Source organism: Helobdella robusta (genome assembly GCF_000326865.2).
Source record: "Helobdella robusta unplaced genomic scaffold HELROscaffold_9, whole genome shotgun sequence".
NCBI lineage: Eukaryota > Metazoa > Annelida > Clitellata > Rhynchobdellida > Glossiphoniidae > Helobdella > Helobdella robusta.
Window position 1 is genome coordinate 2,793,296 of NW_008705512.1, and position 16,585 is coordinate 2,809,880.

General features: G+C 32.9%; 5 protein-coding genes across 5 annotated transcripts in view; 3 read left to right on the forward strand and 2 right to left on the reverse strand.

Annotated features, from left to right (window-relative positions):
- Positions 1-1,564: 1,564 nt before the first annotated feature.
- Positions 1,565-5,213, forward strand: HELRODRAFT_108618 (hypothetical protein; the record flags this gene model as incomplete). The annotated part of the gene is made up of 9 exons (XM_009033198.1): positions 1,565-1,748; positions 2,031-2,251; positions 2,533-2,748; positions 2,873-2,962; positions 3,093-3,214; positions 3,424-3,592; positions 3,768-3,974; positions 4,073-4,135; positions 4,236-5,213. Coding segments are annotated over 9 exons (1,486 nt in total), but the record flags the coding sequence as incomplete, so codon positions are not given.
- Positions 5,214-6,961: 1,748 nt separating this feature from the next.
- Positions 6,962-8,425, forward strand: HELRODRAFT_166204 (hypothetical protein; the record flags this gene model as incomplete). Its single annotated transcript, XM_009033199.1, has 4 exons — positions 6,962-7,060; positions 7,547-7,699; positions 7,967-8,119; positions 8,213-8,425. 4 exons carry the CDS (start codon positions 6,962-6,964, stop codon positions 8,423-8,425), a joined length of 618 nt encoding a protein of 205 aa, XP_009031447.1.
- Positions 8,426-8,564: 139 nt separating this feature from the next.
- On the reverse strand, positions 8,565-10,400 carry HELRODRAFT_189885 (hypothetical protein; the record flags this gene model as incomplete). Its single annotated transcript, XM_009033200.1, has 4 exons — positions 8,565-8,873; positions 8,981-9,019; positions 9,529-9,721; positions 9,936-10,400. The coding sequence occupies 4 exons, from the start codon at positions 10,398-10,400 to the stop codon at positions 8,704-8,706; spliced, it is 867 nt and encodes a 288-aa protein (XP_009031448.1). The 3' UTR covers positions 8,565-8,703.
- A 1,563-nt stretch (positions 10,401-11,963) lies between these two features.
- On the reverse strand, positions 11,964-14,703 carry HELRODRAFT_71159 (hypothetical protein; the record flags this gene model as incomplete). The annotated part of the gene is made up of 5 exons (XM_009032971.1): positions 11,964-12,269; positions 12,764-13,394; positions 13,536-13,816; positions 13,880-14,075; positions 14,237-14,703. 5 exons carry the CDS (start codon positions 14,701-14,703, stop codon positions 11,964-11,966), a joined length of 1,881 nt encoding a protein of 626 aa, XP_009031219.1.
- A 1,307-nt stretch (positions 14,704-16,010) lies between these two features.
- Positions 16,011-16,585, forward strand: part of HELRODRAFT_71248 (hypothetical protein) — a gene marked incomplete at both ends in the record, with an annotated part of 13,517 nt that continues 12,942 nt past the window's right edge. The window contains one exon of the mRNA XM_009032982.1: positions 16,011-16,147. Coding sequence (XP_009031230.1) covers positions 16,011-16,147 — 137 coding nt within the window. The remainder of the gene's footprint in view (positions 16,148-16,585) is intronic.

A 16,585-nucleotide genomic window follows, 5' to 3' on the forward strand; every position in this document is an offset into this window, starting at 1 on the left:
TGTACACATGATATCACTATTTAGATATACTATGTTATTATACATATATGTGGGTTATATATATGTTGTTATAGGATTAGGAATGTATAAATGTGTGTGTATGTGCGCATATGTGTGCATGTGTATTAATGTGTTTATATGTAAACATGTGTAAGCTCGTGTTTGTATGTGGACACGATCATCATAATATCATTGAACAGTATTCTTTGTCTACTGTATTTATACTTTGTCAATAACGAATTTTTATTGGTTTATTCGCTGGACTACGTGTCAATGTTTTTATGCTGTTTCAATCCATTATATTGTCAATATTTTTGTAGCCTGTACGCAAGTTTAATTTTAAATTTCTGTTTGTATTAATGTCTATTTCTTTATTTGAAATGAAATTTTTCTGTTTAACGGTGGTCTATCATAAGATATTTTCTTTTCTGATCTCCGTATCATTTTCATTTCTTACAATTGTTTGATTTGAATTGATGAATAAATAAAATATTAAATATTAAATAAATATATATACCTCCACCAATATATATATATATATATATATATATATATATATATATATATATATGAATTAAATGAATAAAGAAAAGAGAATGAAACTAATGAGTGAAAAAATATATATGTATATAAGTGAACTTAGATGGAACCTTCCATCTAAGTTCACTTTGACATAGTCAATATTTCCCTATATAAACTTAACCGCACTGATGATGATTCATTCGGAATAGAAATATGGCCTTATTTGCAGCATAAATTCAGAAAATAAGTTTATTTTGAATTTTATTAAATAAACTAAACGTTCACCAAGAAACTTTAGTGAGAAAAATCGAAAAAACGAACTACAAACATATTAACGCCAAACATTCGGTAGAATTTATAGAATATTGTACAAATATATATATATATATATATATATATATATTCTATAAAAAGCAAAGCATTGAACAAGCGTTGAATGTTTACGAAGTTATTTCAACGTCCTGGTGCTAAATGCAAGCCACACAATGAATGAATGATGGCTAAACGTGAGCCACACAATGAATGAATGAGTGAATGATTGGTTTGCTAAATAAATGAATAAAGAAAAGAGAATGAAACTAATGAGTGAAAGAAGTCCTTTTTCGAACCTTGTGAATGTAGTTGTTTGAGTAAACATGTAATGTTTGTATTAGTCAGGTGTTCGCTTTACGTTCGTATTTATGAATGTATGTACGTGTTCATGTGTTCAACTATTTCTTCACGTTACCCATTCAGTCTGAAAATTTTTTGAGCATTTATTGAAATAGAATGATATGTTAAATAGTTCACTTTAACTTAATATTGCTGGGAAATTTGGTAACAAGTTCGAACATTTAATTTTGAATATAAAAAAAATTAGATTTATATCATTAGATTTGATTGATTGCGCATTTTATTCAAAGGATTTAAAAGGATATGTTCCATATTTTGTATTTCTCGTCAAAAATAAACTTGCATTAAAACTTATTTCACCATAAACAAATCAACAAATGAACGCCAGTATGTTAGCATACATCAAATAGACTTAGACATTTATCGCAACAATGCCCCAAAGACAAGCTACACCATCATCGTCATCATCATCATCATCGTTACCATCATCATCAAACATCAGGACAGGTGTGTTGTTAGTGATGGTGGTATGTATCCTGACATACTCCATGGTGATTGACTTCAAGGGAAACATTGACCTCGATGATTTTATTGATTACGAAGAAATTGAACAGGTTAGCAGGGCTACTTCTTTTCTTTCCTCTTAAAAAAACAACTGACTTCACCATTGCTGCATTTGAATAAATTGCTTCGGTCATACAACCTTGTTATATTTAGGGGACGAGATGGTGTAATAGTTGGAGTGAGCAGGTCTGCGTTGGATTGCATAAAGGTTTCCGCCTATCACACACAATATGTGTAAGGCGTTGATGCATTCACATGTGTTGCTGAATGAGTGATACCAAATAGTACATTGAATATTGAATGATAATGAACGTGCTACATTCCCTGATCAGGAAATGGAAAGTTACAACCCAGTACAAATCGTGAAATACAAATCTCCGATAGATGAACGCCTCTTCATCCCTTGGCCACCCGGTGTCAGCTATAATGAGTTTGAATTCAAACATTCCAAAAATTTGAACATGCTGATGGGTAGACAACTTGAAGATGGTGATCGTCAGAGCAAGTACCAAACCTGTCACAATGCTAAACAGAGTAATGAAAGAACTAAAAGGTAGGTTGTCTGGTGGTTGGATGGCAAAAATAAAAAAAAATGACTCAAAATTAATTATCACAAATGTTGTAATTAATTCTTGTTGACGGTGGTAAACAATTTTTGACCCTTCTGTCTAATTTTGCTTTCTGAATGAGTTTAACGGCTGTTATATATATATATATATATATATATATATATATATATATATATATATATATATATATATAACTATGCATAAAGATCGTTAAATTGCGATTCGTTAAAATTTTTATGAACGAAACAAAATTGTTGGCGTATAGATTTAACCAGATATGGGAATCAGCTGACCGGATGATATCGAGACAGGGACTGTGGGATCCTGAAAGTGCCATCTATCGGGATGTTCTGGATGCACTCGCCACTGCTTGCATCGTCAACGTGGAAGTCCTGGATAGGGAGGAGTATGAAAGTGGCACTGGAGACAAGTGGGTCGTCACTCTGGAGGGTGGCCAGAAGGCCATGTTGAAAATTGTTTGGTCGGTAATTAAGTTTTTTTTTTTAATTTGAGAGAAAAATTATTTAATGTTTTACTGTTTATTAAAAACATAATTTATTTATTATTTTGAATTTTTTTGTAAATTATACAAATATTTCAATTAGGGAAAGCAAGGGTGATATGAAGAAAGGCGGATTGTGCAATGACGGATTTGAAATGCCAACGTCAGAAATAGCTGCCTTTCATTTGCACAGGTTAGTTGGCTGGCTAGTTGGTTGATTTGTAGGGTAGTTGATTGATTCGTTAGTTGGTCCTCTATTTAATTTCTAATACTTTTATAGAAAATAATTAAAGAAAACAAAACTTTTGTGTTTTTTTTTATAGAATATTAGGCTTCCACAATGTTCCAATCGTGGTCGGAAGAAGGTTGGATTTGTTGAAGGACATCCGCCCCAACGCATCACCCGCAGTTGCCAGGCAAATCAAAATTACAGAAACGTTAGCTGGTTCGACCTATTCGCTTGAATATGTTGCTTTCATTTTTTTTTATATATAACTTATTCATAAACATTTACAAACACACGAATATAATCACGTTATTATATCCATTTATGTATTGGTTTACATCAGAGCTTAGCTAGACCAATATTATTATTCGTTCGCCATTCTGAATTACACAAGCCTTCTGAAGAAAAAAACATTTACCTACTGGCAGGTAACGAGAGTTGTGTCCGTGGTTTCTGTTTGTACTGCAAGCAGGAGCACAGCCTCTGCCCACGCGACAACATCATAGAAGTTTCTCTGACCTACTGGGTGCCGAGAAGGTTGAAGTTGCACACCAAACCGGATCTTTTTATGCCATATTCCACGTCTCGCATGGAAAAGTTTGTCATGTGTTTTTTTCCTTCCATTTTTTTCATTCATTTGTCTACTATTACTTTTTTCATTAATTCATTCGTTCATTCATTCATTTATCTATTCACGCACACATTCATTTGTCCTTTATTCACTGACAGTTTTGGAACGAAATTTTTATAGACTATTTAAAATGATCTGCAGATGGAGCGTGTACGGTTTCAACAACAAAACGTACTGCGACGAGGTTCGACAAACGATTGAACCGTACGAAGAGGTCGGCATGTACTTGGACCTCTTCGATTTCTCAGTCCTCGATACGCTCATGTACCACTTCGACACGAAGCATTACACGGTTGATGACGGCTCGTCTGCACATGGGCTGACCGTCAGATTGGATCACGGAAGAGCGTGAGTTGTAGTTTCCATAAACATCTATATATCTTATAAACTCTTTACATGTATCCTCTGCATGATGTGGCCTTTATGAAAAAATTGTTTTTTTTTAGGTTCTGTGCATACGACAAGCACGAGAAACATATCTTTCTGGCACCAGTCTATCAATGTTGCACGTTAGTCTAAAACAGCCTTAAACATTTCCCAATACTTTTTGATGAATAAAATATGCAAAAAATATTAAAAAGTTACAAGTATATATTTTGATTCTTCTAGATTGAGAAAAAGTACTTACGAAAATCTGTTAAAATTAAGAGGAGGCAAACTGTCTGAGATGATGAAGGCAGCCTTGAAGTCTGATCCTCTCGCTCCAATTTTGAAATCGGTCTGGTACACGGTGCTCGATGATCGCTTGCGAATCATTCTTGAATTGATCGATAAATGTATTTCTAGAAATGGATCGAGACAAGTATTAATTGTAGGGAAATGAAGCATCAATGTTCGATCAACTTTTAGTATAATTTCTTTCAATTGTATGAAAAATTTTTGAATGTATCTTCAAAAACCTGATTTGATTATTAAAATCTTACGTTACAATAAAAATTATCCTATGTAATAAACATAACAATTGACCAACAGAATATCGTCCAACGACAATTCTTATTTTCAATTAAGTTCGAAACCCTGACACAAAAATTTAGCTGAAAGACTAACTTGACCCTCGATACATATGAGTTTATCGTATATGTGTTTATCGTATATGTGTTTACCACCCCCATCTGGTCGGCACACAAGATGTCATCCAAATTGCAGAGTGTCAGATGAACCGCCAACGAGCTGATTCTTCCTGCACTACCATCATCATTTGTAAATCATCATGAGACCACCATCTGAAACGTGCCGACTCTCACCACTGCCCGCCTCTCATCATTCTGTTGACAAAATTTTTTATAGCGTAGTAGTAAATAAATGTTCGAACAAAGGAACAAACGAATAAATAATTGGTTTTGGTTGATTGATAAAGTGAATGAATGAATGAATTAATCAATTAATGGTGATATCTTAAGATGAATATCGATGCTTTGAAATGTTTGTGTTCAATTGAACGAGCTTTTAACATTTTTCAATTAATTTTTCAAAGATTGGTGCTGCTTATTTTTCATGTTTCCCACTATATTTTATACATCTGTTATAGGTTTATAAAATTCCAAGTTCATTAATTTTAAAATTTTTGAATTATTTTGAATGAATTTTTAACTTAAAGTTTGTTAAAAATGTCGTCTTAGATGCATCACTTTTAAATACAGTCTAACCTCCTTTTAACGAATTTGATGGTTCCAGGAAAAAATTTGTTATATACATATATATGGTTATATAGAAATTTTCTTATATAGATATTGTTCAGGAAAAATTCTATATTGCCTAGAAGGTGTTTACATGCTTAATATTTATGAAAACACAACCTCCCAAAATTTATTTTGATTACATACATGGTATAATTGTAAAAAATAAAATTTTAAAAGGGAAATTTATTTTTTATTCTATATAACGATGATTCCGATTCCACTGAAATTGATCGGGTTAGAATTCGCAAAAATTACAAGAATACTAGAAAAAGAAACAATAAATATGGTTCTAAGATAATAAAGGAGTAAAGAACACCGCTCATACCAATTCACAGTATGTTTGCTGGTCGGATATTTCTCTCAACTTTTATAAATATTATTCATTATAGAGAAATTATTTTCGTTCTATAGAAACAGTTTTAAATGTAAAATTCCAAGGGACATAAAACAAAATAAAATATATAGAGATTTTTGTTGTTTATAAGTATTGTATTACTTTATTGGATTAGTTTTTTAAAATATTCTCGTCGAGTTGTTATTTTTGTATGTAACTGAAGTATGTTATTTTCATTATTTGAATATTTCTCTTATCTCTTATCTCTTGCAATAGACTTTTAACCTTTTTAAACCTTTAACCTTTTTTCAATACCGCATACTGATTTATAACTAGCATTCACTTTTCGTGTCACACCTCCTTGTTTACATAGGAGTTTCGTTTCCATTGATTTTTTAATTTATTAAAATTAAGTTGAGTGGCATTAAAAGATTAAATCGAAAAATTGTAATTTATCATCGATTTATGTTTGAAAGGTAAATTTTGAAATTTGATTTGTTGTTTTGTTTTTCTTCGATGCGGTCTGTGAATGTGAAGGAATTTGTCAATCTGAATAACTATGTATAACAAACTCTATAAATAACTATAACTGTTATACAGTTATATTATAGTTATATAATAGATATACATAACATAACTATTGTTGTGATTGAATTGAATTTCTTTGAATTTGAATAATTTTATTTTGATGGTTTTCATATCCTCATCGAGTTTTTATTGGTTTGTTTTGATTTTGATGATAATTCTTCAATAAAATCATTTTACTTTTATATATATAGTATATACTATATTATATATATGAATTAATTTGTTAATAATGATATTTATTTGTAATTTTTTAGATTATAAAATTTAAATCTCCACTTGGTTCATCAGCTGATTGATTAATAATTAATCATAATCACCATTCACTAAAGACTAAAGACTGGACTAGTAGAAAAAAAACCACTATTCAATCATTGATGGAACTGATAACAAAATGTCCACTGGATAAGTTGGCCTCTGTATGTTTTTCATTGAATATTAATTAATTTAATTTAATTAGGTAAACGAATATGATGATTATAATATAATGTATTACATCGGTGCTTTTCAAACTTTTTTGTTCCGCTGACTGGTACGGAATTTAATAGGCATGCTGCGGACCACCATTACACAATATATATATTATTATATATATATATATATATACTGTTACGGTTAATATATCACGCGTGAAATACTATTTCTTGCTCACTTTCATACTTATCTCACACTCTAACCATGTTTTTTTAAATAGCTGACCACCCTCACATATATACTTATCTCGCCAATTTAGAACAATGAATCTCATTAGTTGCGGAGGTCATTCTGGCTCTCGTGTTCTCACTTCTATTCTTATCTCACCAGTACTAATTATTGAATTTTTTTTTGTGTTGCTGGTCAAGTCTTATTTTTATTTTTTTATTTTGAATATTTAAAAAAATTTTGGGAGCTCGCCGTGAACTAGTAGCGGCTAGACCACCACTTTGAAAAGCACTGTATTACATATCCCAATATAATATAATATATATATATATATTTATTGCTATAATATATTTATATGTCATTGTATTGTATATACATAAATAAATATCAAATAAATGTATATATATATAATATTTATGAATATATGTAATTATGTATCAACAATCATAAAAATACTACATGCATTTTTTCTACTTTAACATTTGCATGGATAGATAGATAGATAGATGATTTCTTCCAGTAACTTTACTAATTACGGCTTGCACTAAGATGTTTTACCAAATTTGTAATTAATATTGAAATTTAAATTTAATGAATGTGTGTTTGAATGTTTGATTGAATTGAGCTAATCTAAACTCAACTTGAAATTATGACATATGATTTAATCATTTTTTTCACAGTTCTTACATAATGTGATTAATTCATACTGCGATGTTATTAGACCACCTTATGCAAAATTTTCATCCTCTTGGACATTTGAGGAATGGCTGGATGTGAAAGAAGGCATTTTGAATTTTTATAAAGAAGCACTGAGAACTGCATCACGTGACACTGTTTGATGGTTTTTTTTTGTAATTTTTTTCAAATTTTTTTTTTTATATATTAGTTTTTATAAACTCTAATTTTTAACTGTTAAATTCTTATAATAATATTAAATTTATGATGTTGTCTGTATAATAGTAATAATAATAATAATTAATATTATTATTATTGTTAATAGCAATGGTAATAATTATAACTATTTATAATTTTTACTTTATTTTTTTTTATAAAATTAAGTTAGTTAAAGATTTGAACTCAAGTAAATGTAACACGGTCAGGTCAAAGATCAACTGAAACATCTGCCGGATGACTACAATCAAGTCATTTGGGATGTCCTGGAGTTAAGAAGAAATGATTTGAGGATAATTTTACTGAGTGAAGTTGAGTCACAGGAGCCTTGCTATTTAAAAAACTTTGACTGGGAAGTTAATGTAAGATTTTTATCTTGGAATTTAAATTTTTGTGGATTTTTTGCTTTTATTTAAAAACTTGAATGAGTTTCAAATAAATTTAATTTAATATAGCTTTCGCTTGCTAACGACAAGTTAGCTGCGATGTATGATCCACACTTAAACTTAAAGTTGGAACTTTCAAATGATACGAATGGGAATGGTTCAAAACATTTGAACATCGAAGTTGAGAGGGATTACCTGGTGAGATTAATTTCATCTCTTGAGGAGGCTGCCAAAGTAATAGCAAATTTTGATGTTGTTGACGTAAATTTTTGTAAAAATTAAAATTTCTGTTCAGTAGCTTTTATTGTTGACCCTAATATTTCTCTATTCTAACAGACAGTGAAAGAACTAAAGAGCTAGCTTTGCGCTGGGCATCACTAAAATTTTTGTACATATTCAACATTTCAGAGCAATTATTTTTATTTTCCATTTTTTTTATATTTTATTACACAGATATATCATAAATTGGAACACAAAAATAAAATAGAAAATAAATTAGAAATTGAATAAATAGCTTTTTATGTGTTGCTCAAAGAAGCTTTAACGAATGGTTGAACGGCTCATATGTCGTCCAGCCATTGTTCAAATTCTCTGTTTTGAGGCAAATACTTTGGAGATGAAAAGTTTTCATTTAATAAAAATGGTTTCAGTAGAGAGAAGTTGGAAAATCCACTGTTGAATTCAATGAGGTCAGACTGGTAGTGCTGTGCTTTGTCAGGCCTTGATAAGGCTGCATTTTGTCAAATTATTTTATTACCATGCTTCTTATCATGTTAATTTATGTTAATATTAATAGGAATTCATCTTAGCTATTCATATAAATGAAATTAAACTTACTGCTGTCGGCTGCATTTACGATGGGATTCATGTACCAATCTGGTTTTTCAAAAAAAAAGATGTAGCATCTTTATAAACTATTACAAAAATAAAAAAAGGGAGTTTACCGAAATCAGGTTGATTGCCCTAATCAATACAGAATCAACACGAACCAAAGATAACTGATAACAAAAAATGCGTTTAACCTGCGTCAAAATTATCAAATTTGAATCGGGTAGCCACGCAGACAAGCGTTCAGACAAAAAACTGTTAGCGCCACCGATAAGAATATCTTATAAGAATTGCATTTGACCAGTTAATCCAAACTGGAAGCCATTATATTCCATTTTTAAGCTCCCGCCAATTACCCGAACCTAAACTACTATGGTCGACATCCCCGGACCAATTAATATGCATGCGTGACGTCATTGCGGTTCTAGCTTCCGGTAAAGTTTATAATGGAAAAAATACAATGGGCGATGCCAGTTCAAAACACTGTGGCTGACGCGTGAGCATATAGTTACACGCACATGCACGCATATTTATTGCGCATATAAAAACAAAGTCACCTGTGTTCACCACGTGGTTCTTCATTCTTTTGTCGTCGACGTCAGATGACGGCGTTTTATTTATCCAATTTATTTTAAAAAATTTATCTTTGTTGCCGTTTTTGTTTTCCCGATGATTGACGTCGGGGTAATTGTGCTGATCCTTGACGAACATCACGACGGGCTTTGCGCATGCTTCACTCATATTCAGGACCTTCAAAATAAAATTCAGCCTCTCTAGTTAATTATGAAGTCATTAAAATCGTGATTCGTCTTTATTAAATGTAGATGGATTGATTGAGATTTCAGTTGGATGTTGGCAGTTGTAGATGATCGATGACATTGTAATTGAAACGCTGACGGTTGATCGTTTGAAATTAAATATACGGTCTATAATAGTTTCTCAAAAAGAAAAACAAAATAAAAACCTGATGATTTGACGTTGTTTTCGCGTCATCGGTCAGCACATTAGTTAAATCCATTTTCAACTCCTTCTCAATGGACGAACTGTGTGCTACGGTAGTCTCCGCGCGACCGTTTGCCGATAAGGACGTTACAGTAGCTTGCTGACAGTCTTCTGCTTTATTCTTTTTATTCTTGTACTTCACATTTTTTCTTTCATGACCGTTATACGACTCTAGACGTCTTTTCCTACCGACACCAAAAAGCCAAATGACCAGTGTAAATATGCTTATTAGAACTAGTATTACAGCTAACAGCACCGCCAGAGCAATTGCAACAGTCTCGTCCGCCAGCAACTCAGCAGCGGTGTTGAATCCAAACAATGATCCACCGTTCAGCAAATGCTGGTTTGTCAATATTTTGTCACTTATGATTATTTTGACATCTGTGTAACTGGATAATGAAGGTTCGCCGTGGTCTTTCACCTTCATTAGGTTATCAATGTTTTATTCATTCATTCGTTCGTTTATTCATTCATTCGTTCGTTCATTCATTCCATAGACAACTTAAATTAAGAAATAACGGGGCTCGCGATCGGTGTTTTAAACTTGGGTTCCTAACAAAACTTGGTTTCATGGCTTCAAAACAACTGAAATTTAAACTTTAATGTCACAATTTATCGGCTCTGTGATGAAACAGAGCAGGATAAAACAGAGCAGTATAAAACAGAGCAGGATAAAACAGAGCAGTATAAAACAGAGCAGGATAAAACAGAGCAGGATAAAACAGCTTTTTCGTTTAATATTAGAAATAAATAAATGAAAGTGCTAAAAAATAAAAAAAATTCAAAATTGAATGTCTTGTTTCCAATCTCAAAAATTTTAGAACTGATGCATTTGTAGCGACAACCAAATTCAACATCGCTTCTGCTGAAGTACTTCCTTCTAATCATCAGTTCCAGCATGTACTGCCTTTTACTTTTGATCAAAATCCTTCAGAAAATGCCAGGCAACGGTGTGGTGGGTATTTCTACATCGATATCCCAAACGTTCTGACAACAACCAACCAAAGTCAACGTCTAAAAGCAACTTGCAGGTTTTGATGTAGTACTTGTTGGTCATGAAAGAGCTTCCTCCTTCACAAAATGTGCATTTTGTAACCATACTCTCGAAGATGTGAACATTGAATGTGTTGCTGATATCAGTATTGGCGACAAAATTATTTTTGCAATCTGATGATACATTAAAGCACTCAGTCATCTTCATAGCTGTGTTACCTGTCTCCAAAATTCTTCTTTGTTGTCACAAACATTAAAAATAAAGCGATCGTCCTGCCAGCGTTCAAACGTAACAGAGAATTTAACATAGCAAAACAACTGTCATATTTTGATGCTCCTGTTGTATCGACGGAACAGCTAGCGAAACAATGGCTTGTTTGTGGATGAAAGCTGAAGTTTTTGATTTTTGATAAAAATGATCGGGAAATTGTTTACAACGACAAGTTTCAAATGAATCTAAAGTTGTTACACTTTGAAAAAAATATAAAAAACTTAAACAAAATTTTATTGCCATTTGACGGTAATTATCATAACAGTTGTTATATAAATAAATTAAATTATTAAATAGATAATAATAATAATTAATTAAATATTAATTACGGTTAAGTTGGGTAATAGAGGCAAAGTATGGTGATAGTTTCATTTGCATACAATATGCTACTTAACACAAACAATTTTGCAACAGATTATAAAAAAATTTTGGAGATTTTGTTGAAAAACAACACTGAAAATTTGAAATTAATTTACGAAATGTATTTCGTTTTGAATATAATATTTTAATGAACACAAGTTTGTGTGCATAAAACACCTTTGTTGAAGGTGTCTATGGTTTATACCAAACAAATTTTACGCTATTTGGTGAAGGGGTTTGACCTTTATGCAAAAAGATCCCAAGTTTCGCGATGAACCAACGTTTAAAATACCGAGTAGGATCGCCGTCAGCCTTTAATTTGAAGCGTCTATGATTCATTCATTCATTCGTTTCACAAAATACAAATCAGACCATTTCAATTGAGAAGAGAAAAGAGAAAAGAAAAAACACCTGAAGCGTCAATACAATTTCTTCATGTTTAATATTTTCAAGACTTCTAGCAACAATTAAATTATTTGTCGTTTGATCAATGCGGAACTTGGAGTCATCGTTTCCTGATATTATAAAAAATGACATTTCTGCATTTTTTTCATAATCTAAATCTAAAGCTTTCAACTGAATAACGAGGCTGCCGGCTGGTGATAAATTTGATATGTGTATTGTGTCGTTGTAGAGGGGATAAACGTATTGAGGCCTATTGTCATTCACGTCCTTCACGTTTATTATAACATTTGTTTTCGATATAAATCTTAGGAAAAAAACATATAAAGCTTTAGTAATTTGAATTTTATTATTCAATCATTGTTACTACTTTGGTTTGTGGATGTCAGAATAATTTCCGGAGTTTGCCAGCACTATTAAATAATACGATGAGTATTTCTCTCTATCGAGAATTTCATTGGTTTTCAAAAGTCCTGAACTGGCATTCAAACTGAACACGTGGGCAAACTCATTATTTTCTAATGCATAATAAAATACGTCGTTTGGTGCTTGGTCTGCGTCCACTGCTGTCAGGTAGCCAACGTTCGTGCCAACTGGCTGGTTCTCCTTGACGTCGAATGTGTATTTGTTCTTGGAAAATATGGGACCCTCGTCGTCTTCGTCCAAAATCTGTTTTTAAACAACTCATTAAATTCTTAATGAAAATGTTATATCAAATTAATTCAATCTATAATTCTATAATTTAACTAAATTGTTTGATGTACTTGAATAGTTATTTTCAAATTGGCAGATCTTGGAGGACTGCCCGAGTCACGGACGACGACAAGTAAGTCCAGTTTGGAAATTAATTCTCTGTCGATAAGATTTTTTGTGCGCATAAAGCCACTAGATGGATCGATTTCAACAAGTTCAAGGACTTCCTTCTGACCCTCTAGTGAAAATTTAATTTGACTGTTCAGGCCGGCATCCAAGTCTCCAGCTTTTATTCTACCTACCTCGGTTCCTATTGGTTTGTTTTCGTAGACCAATAATAGCTGTTGATCGTCGGTGAAGTATGGTTCGTTGTCGTTCTCGTCAATCACCGCTACCAGCTGCTCGATCGATGACGTCAGAGGTGGCATTCCGTGGTCGCGACAGATTATTGTGACGGTGTAATAGTCAATGTCTTCGCGATCAAAGCGAACGCCAGGCGACGTGACGAGTTTGAAATCTGCGTCATAAAGTTGATCCAGTTTAAATTTACTCTCGTGTCTCGGATATAAAGACGAGTCGAATGGTTCTTTTAAGTAACAACTTGTTTTTGCATTGTCGCCGCTATCAGCGTCTGTTACAGACACGTGAGCTACAAACTGCACCACATCCTTATTTTCAAATACAGAGAAAGCCGTGTTGTTGCTGCCGCTGTGATAACCTGAAAAAGTTTCAACTCTATCATTGTGCCTGTCCATCACATCGTTTTTAGATTTTTGATTTTTTTTGCCAAAACTTTTAAAATTCTTTTCATCTTTAAATTTGCTATAGATTGCATCGATAGACGTGTGTATGGAGTTAAGCTTAATACGTGGGGCGTTATCGTTGACGTCTTCAACTTTAATAACGACCGTTGTGTGAGTGAGCAAGGCGTCGGGACCTAGGTCTCGTGCTGTCACAGACAACCTGTATGTTTGTGTTCTTTCAAAATCTAATGTATCGTTCAGAATTATTTCCCCCGTTCGATTATCTATTTTAAAGAGATTTTCGAATTCTTTGTGCGCGTGATCAATAAATTTGTACACAATTTCTCCATTTTTACCTTCGTCCAGATCATGAGCTTTAACCTGAAATTTTAAAATGACACATGTTTCATTCACATTATATTGCTTTTTCGTCAAATTGACAACCTTGACTAGGACAGTTCCAACTGCTGTATCTTCCTTAACCAATTTAAAATATTCCTCCTGCTTTTCAAAAATTGGTGCATTGTCATTTGCATCCAAGACATTAACAATCACCTTCATGGAGCCCATCTTTTCTCCTTTGTCGACTGCATGAACTGTGAAGTTGTATTGATTGGTTGCTTCTCGATCCAAAGCTGTCCTGAAATGTTTAAATATGTGGTGATATCACAGTGACGTTTTGTCAATTCAATCAAACTCGCAAAGTTGTCTGTTTAAACTTATGCCACTATTTGATTTAACTTTTTATTGATTTATTATATTTATACAAAATATTATTTTTTAAATTTATTAAATTCAAACTTTAAGATTAGTTTGAGGTTGAACTCGCCATTCACTTCTTCGCTGTGTAGATCAAAAACCGTGCTGCTCGGCTCGAGGTAGAAGTTTCTAATGTTGAACTGGTAACTGTCTGCATCTTTGGCTGAAGGTATTTCAAGTTTTGCAATGTTTGGCTCAGCAGATTCCGAAATGTTGCAGTAAAAAACCGGATGAGGAAATTGAGGAGCGTTGTCATTAATGTCCACGATCTCAATCGCCACTGTTCCCGTTTTTACGTGACCTCCTAAAATCATCATCATGCTTAAGGTTATAGTGCACTGACTAGCTCCTGAGCATATGAGTTCCCTATCTATGACTTTATTTGAATATAGGTATCCAGTCCTTTCGTCTACACGAAAATAGTCAGATTGGATTTTGTCAGGATATTTGCTGTTGAGACTCTGTTGAATGATCTTGAACGTTATATTCTGTTTATCGCTGCCCTCCATGTTTTCTGAAGACTCTCCTGGAAAGAAATTATTAATAAAAAGTTTCTGAAGCGGATTTATTTATTTCCTATTAATGTAAACTAACCGATGAAGAGGTTTATTTCTTTTTCCTCGATGAAGTGATGGGTGGCTGTGGTTGATGGAGCTGCTGCCATACTTCGAAACGTTGAAACTTTTAACAAGAAGATCATCAAGCTTGAAAGGATGCTTTCACAGCCAATGATCCCAACGTAAACGCGTTGTTGTTGTCGTTGATGGCGATGTTGTTTATGTTGATGATGAGAACGATGAAGATGTTGTTGTGGATGATGATGTTGTTGGTGATGTTGTTGTTGTTGTTGATTGTGATGATGCTGATGACGTTGAAAGTGTTGCTGCTCATTGCTCTTCATCTTGCGCGCGCGTTGTCGTTCAATTGTTGCTACGAATCTCTTTTGTTAACTTTTTGCCGATTCCAGCAAGGAGTTATCAATTTTGTAACACAACCTGTAAGAATAATTTGTTTGCAGGAGTAAATATACAGATAATAATTCATTTTAAAGGTTTCCACTTCAATGCACAATTGCACATTCACGTGATTACATAGTGAAAAATTCCTCTTTTTCTTATTGTTCTCTCTTTCTCTCTCTTTTTTTCTCTCTCTCTTTTTATTTCTTATTATATGAATGTATGTGTGTGTCTGTGTGCGTATGTTTGTGTTAGTGTGCGTACATTCATGTTTATTTATTTTAATTTGTATTTATAAAGGGCGGTATATTGATAAGGACACGCGAAATCTTTTTCCCTCATCTATTTCCCTTAAAATTGAATCCAGAGAAAGAAGAGGTTCATCATCATCCTTTTTATTTTTTTATCTATTATCATCGTCATCATCACCATCATCACCATCATTATTACCACCACCATCATCATCACCATCATTATTACCACCACCATCATCATCACCATCATTATTACCACCACCATCATCATCATCGTCGTCGTTGTCATCATCATCATCATCACTATCGTCATCATCATTATCTTTATTATTATTTTTATTCTTAATATTTTCAGTATTATCATTGTTAGTATCGTTATTAATATTATTATTCCTAATCTTCTCACTCTAAATGTTATTATTGTTGTGGTAAACGTTGTTTTTTTTTTTGTTTACTGAGGTCTCATTTTATGATGGATGGTACCCTAGAGGGTCTGCCTTCACTTCATTTAGGCCCCCTCTTCTTCCTCTTCCTCCTACCTACCTCCCAACTAACATCAAGTAACCGAGGTTGTTGCACGCGGGACTGGAGAACAAAATTTAATGAATTATGATTGGATTGTGTGTGTGTGCATTGGCGTGTGTGTGTGTGTGTGCATTGGCGTGTGTGTGTGTGTGTATTGACGTGTGTTGTGTGTGTATGTATGTGTATTGTTTGTGTGTGTGTGTATGTGTGTGTGTTGTGTGTGTGTATTGCGTATTGTACAGGTATACAACGTAAGTGTTTCATACATTTGTACATGTCTTTTTACATACCTAGATAAGTGTTTTTAATCAGTAAATTTTTTTTACCGAATGTAACTACGGTATATTTGGTATTATTTGCGTATTTTTAATCTCTGTATAATAAAAAATTTGGTATGTTTTTCTGCCATATAGTTGTGTATTTATTTCTTTGTTTGTATTTTTTAATGAATTAATGTTAGTGTATATTTTTTATAGTGTTGTATTGGATTGTATTGTTTGGAATTGTGTGTGTGTGTGTGTGTGTGTGTGTGTGTGTGTGTATTTGTGTGAATCTCTTTCTCTCTCTCTGTGAATCTTTGTTGTGCGTGTGGGGTGTGTGTGTTTCTGCTTGTCTGTGTATGCTTATTTGCACCTGTAAACACGGAACATGTCTCA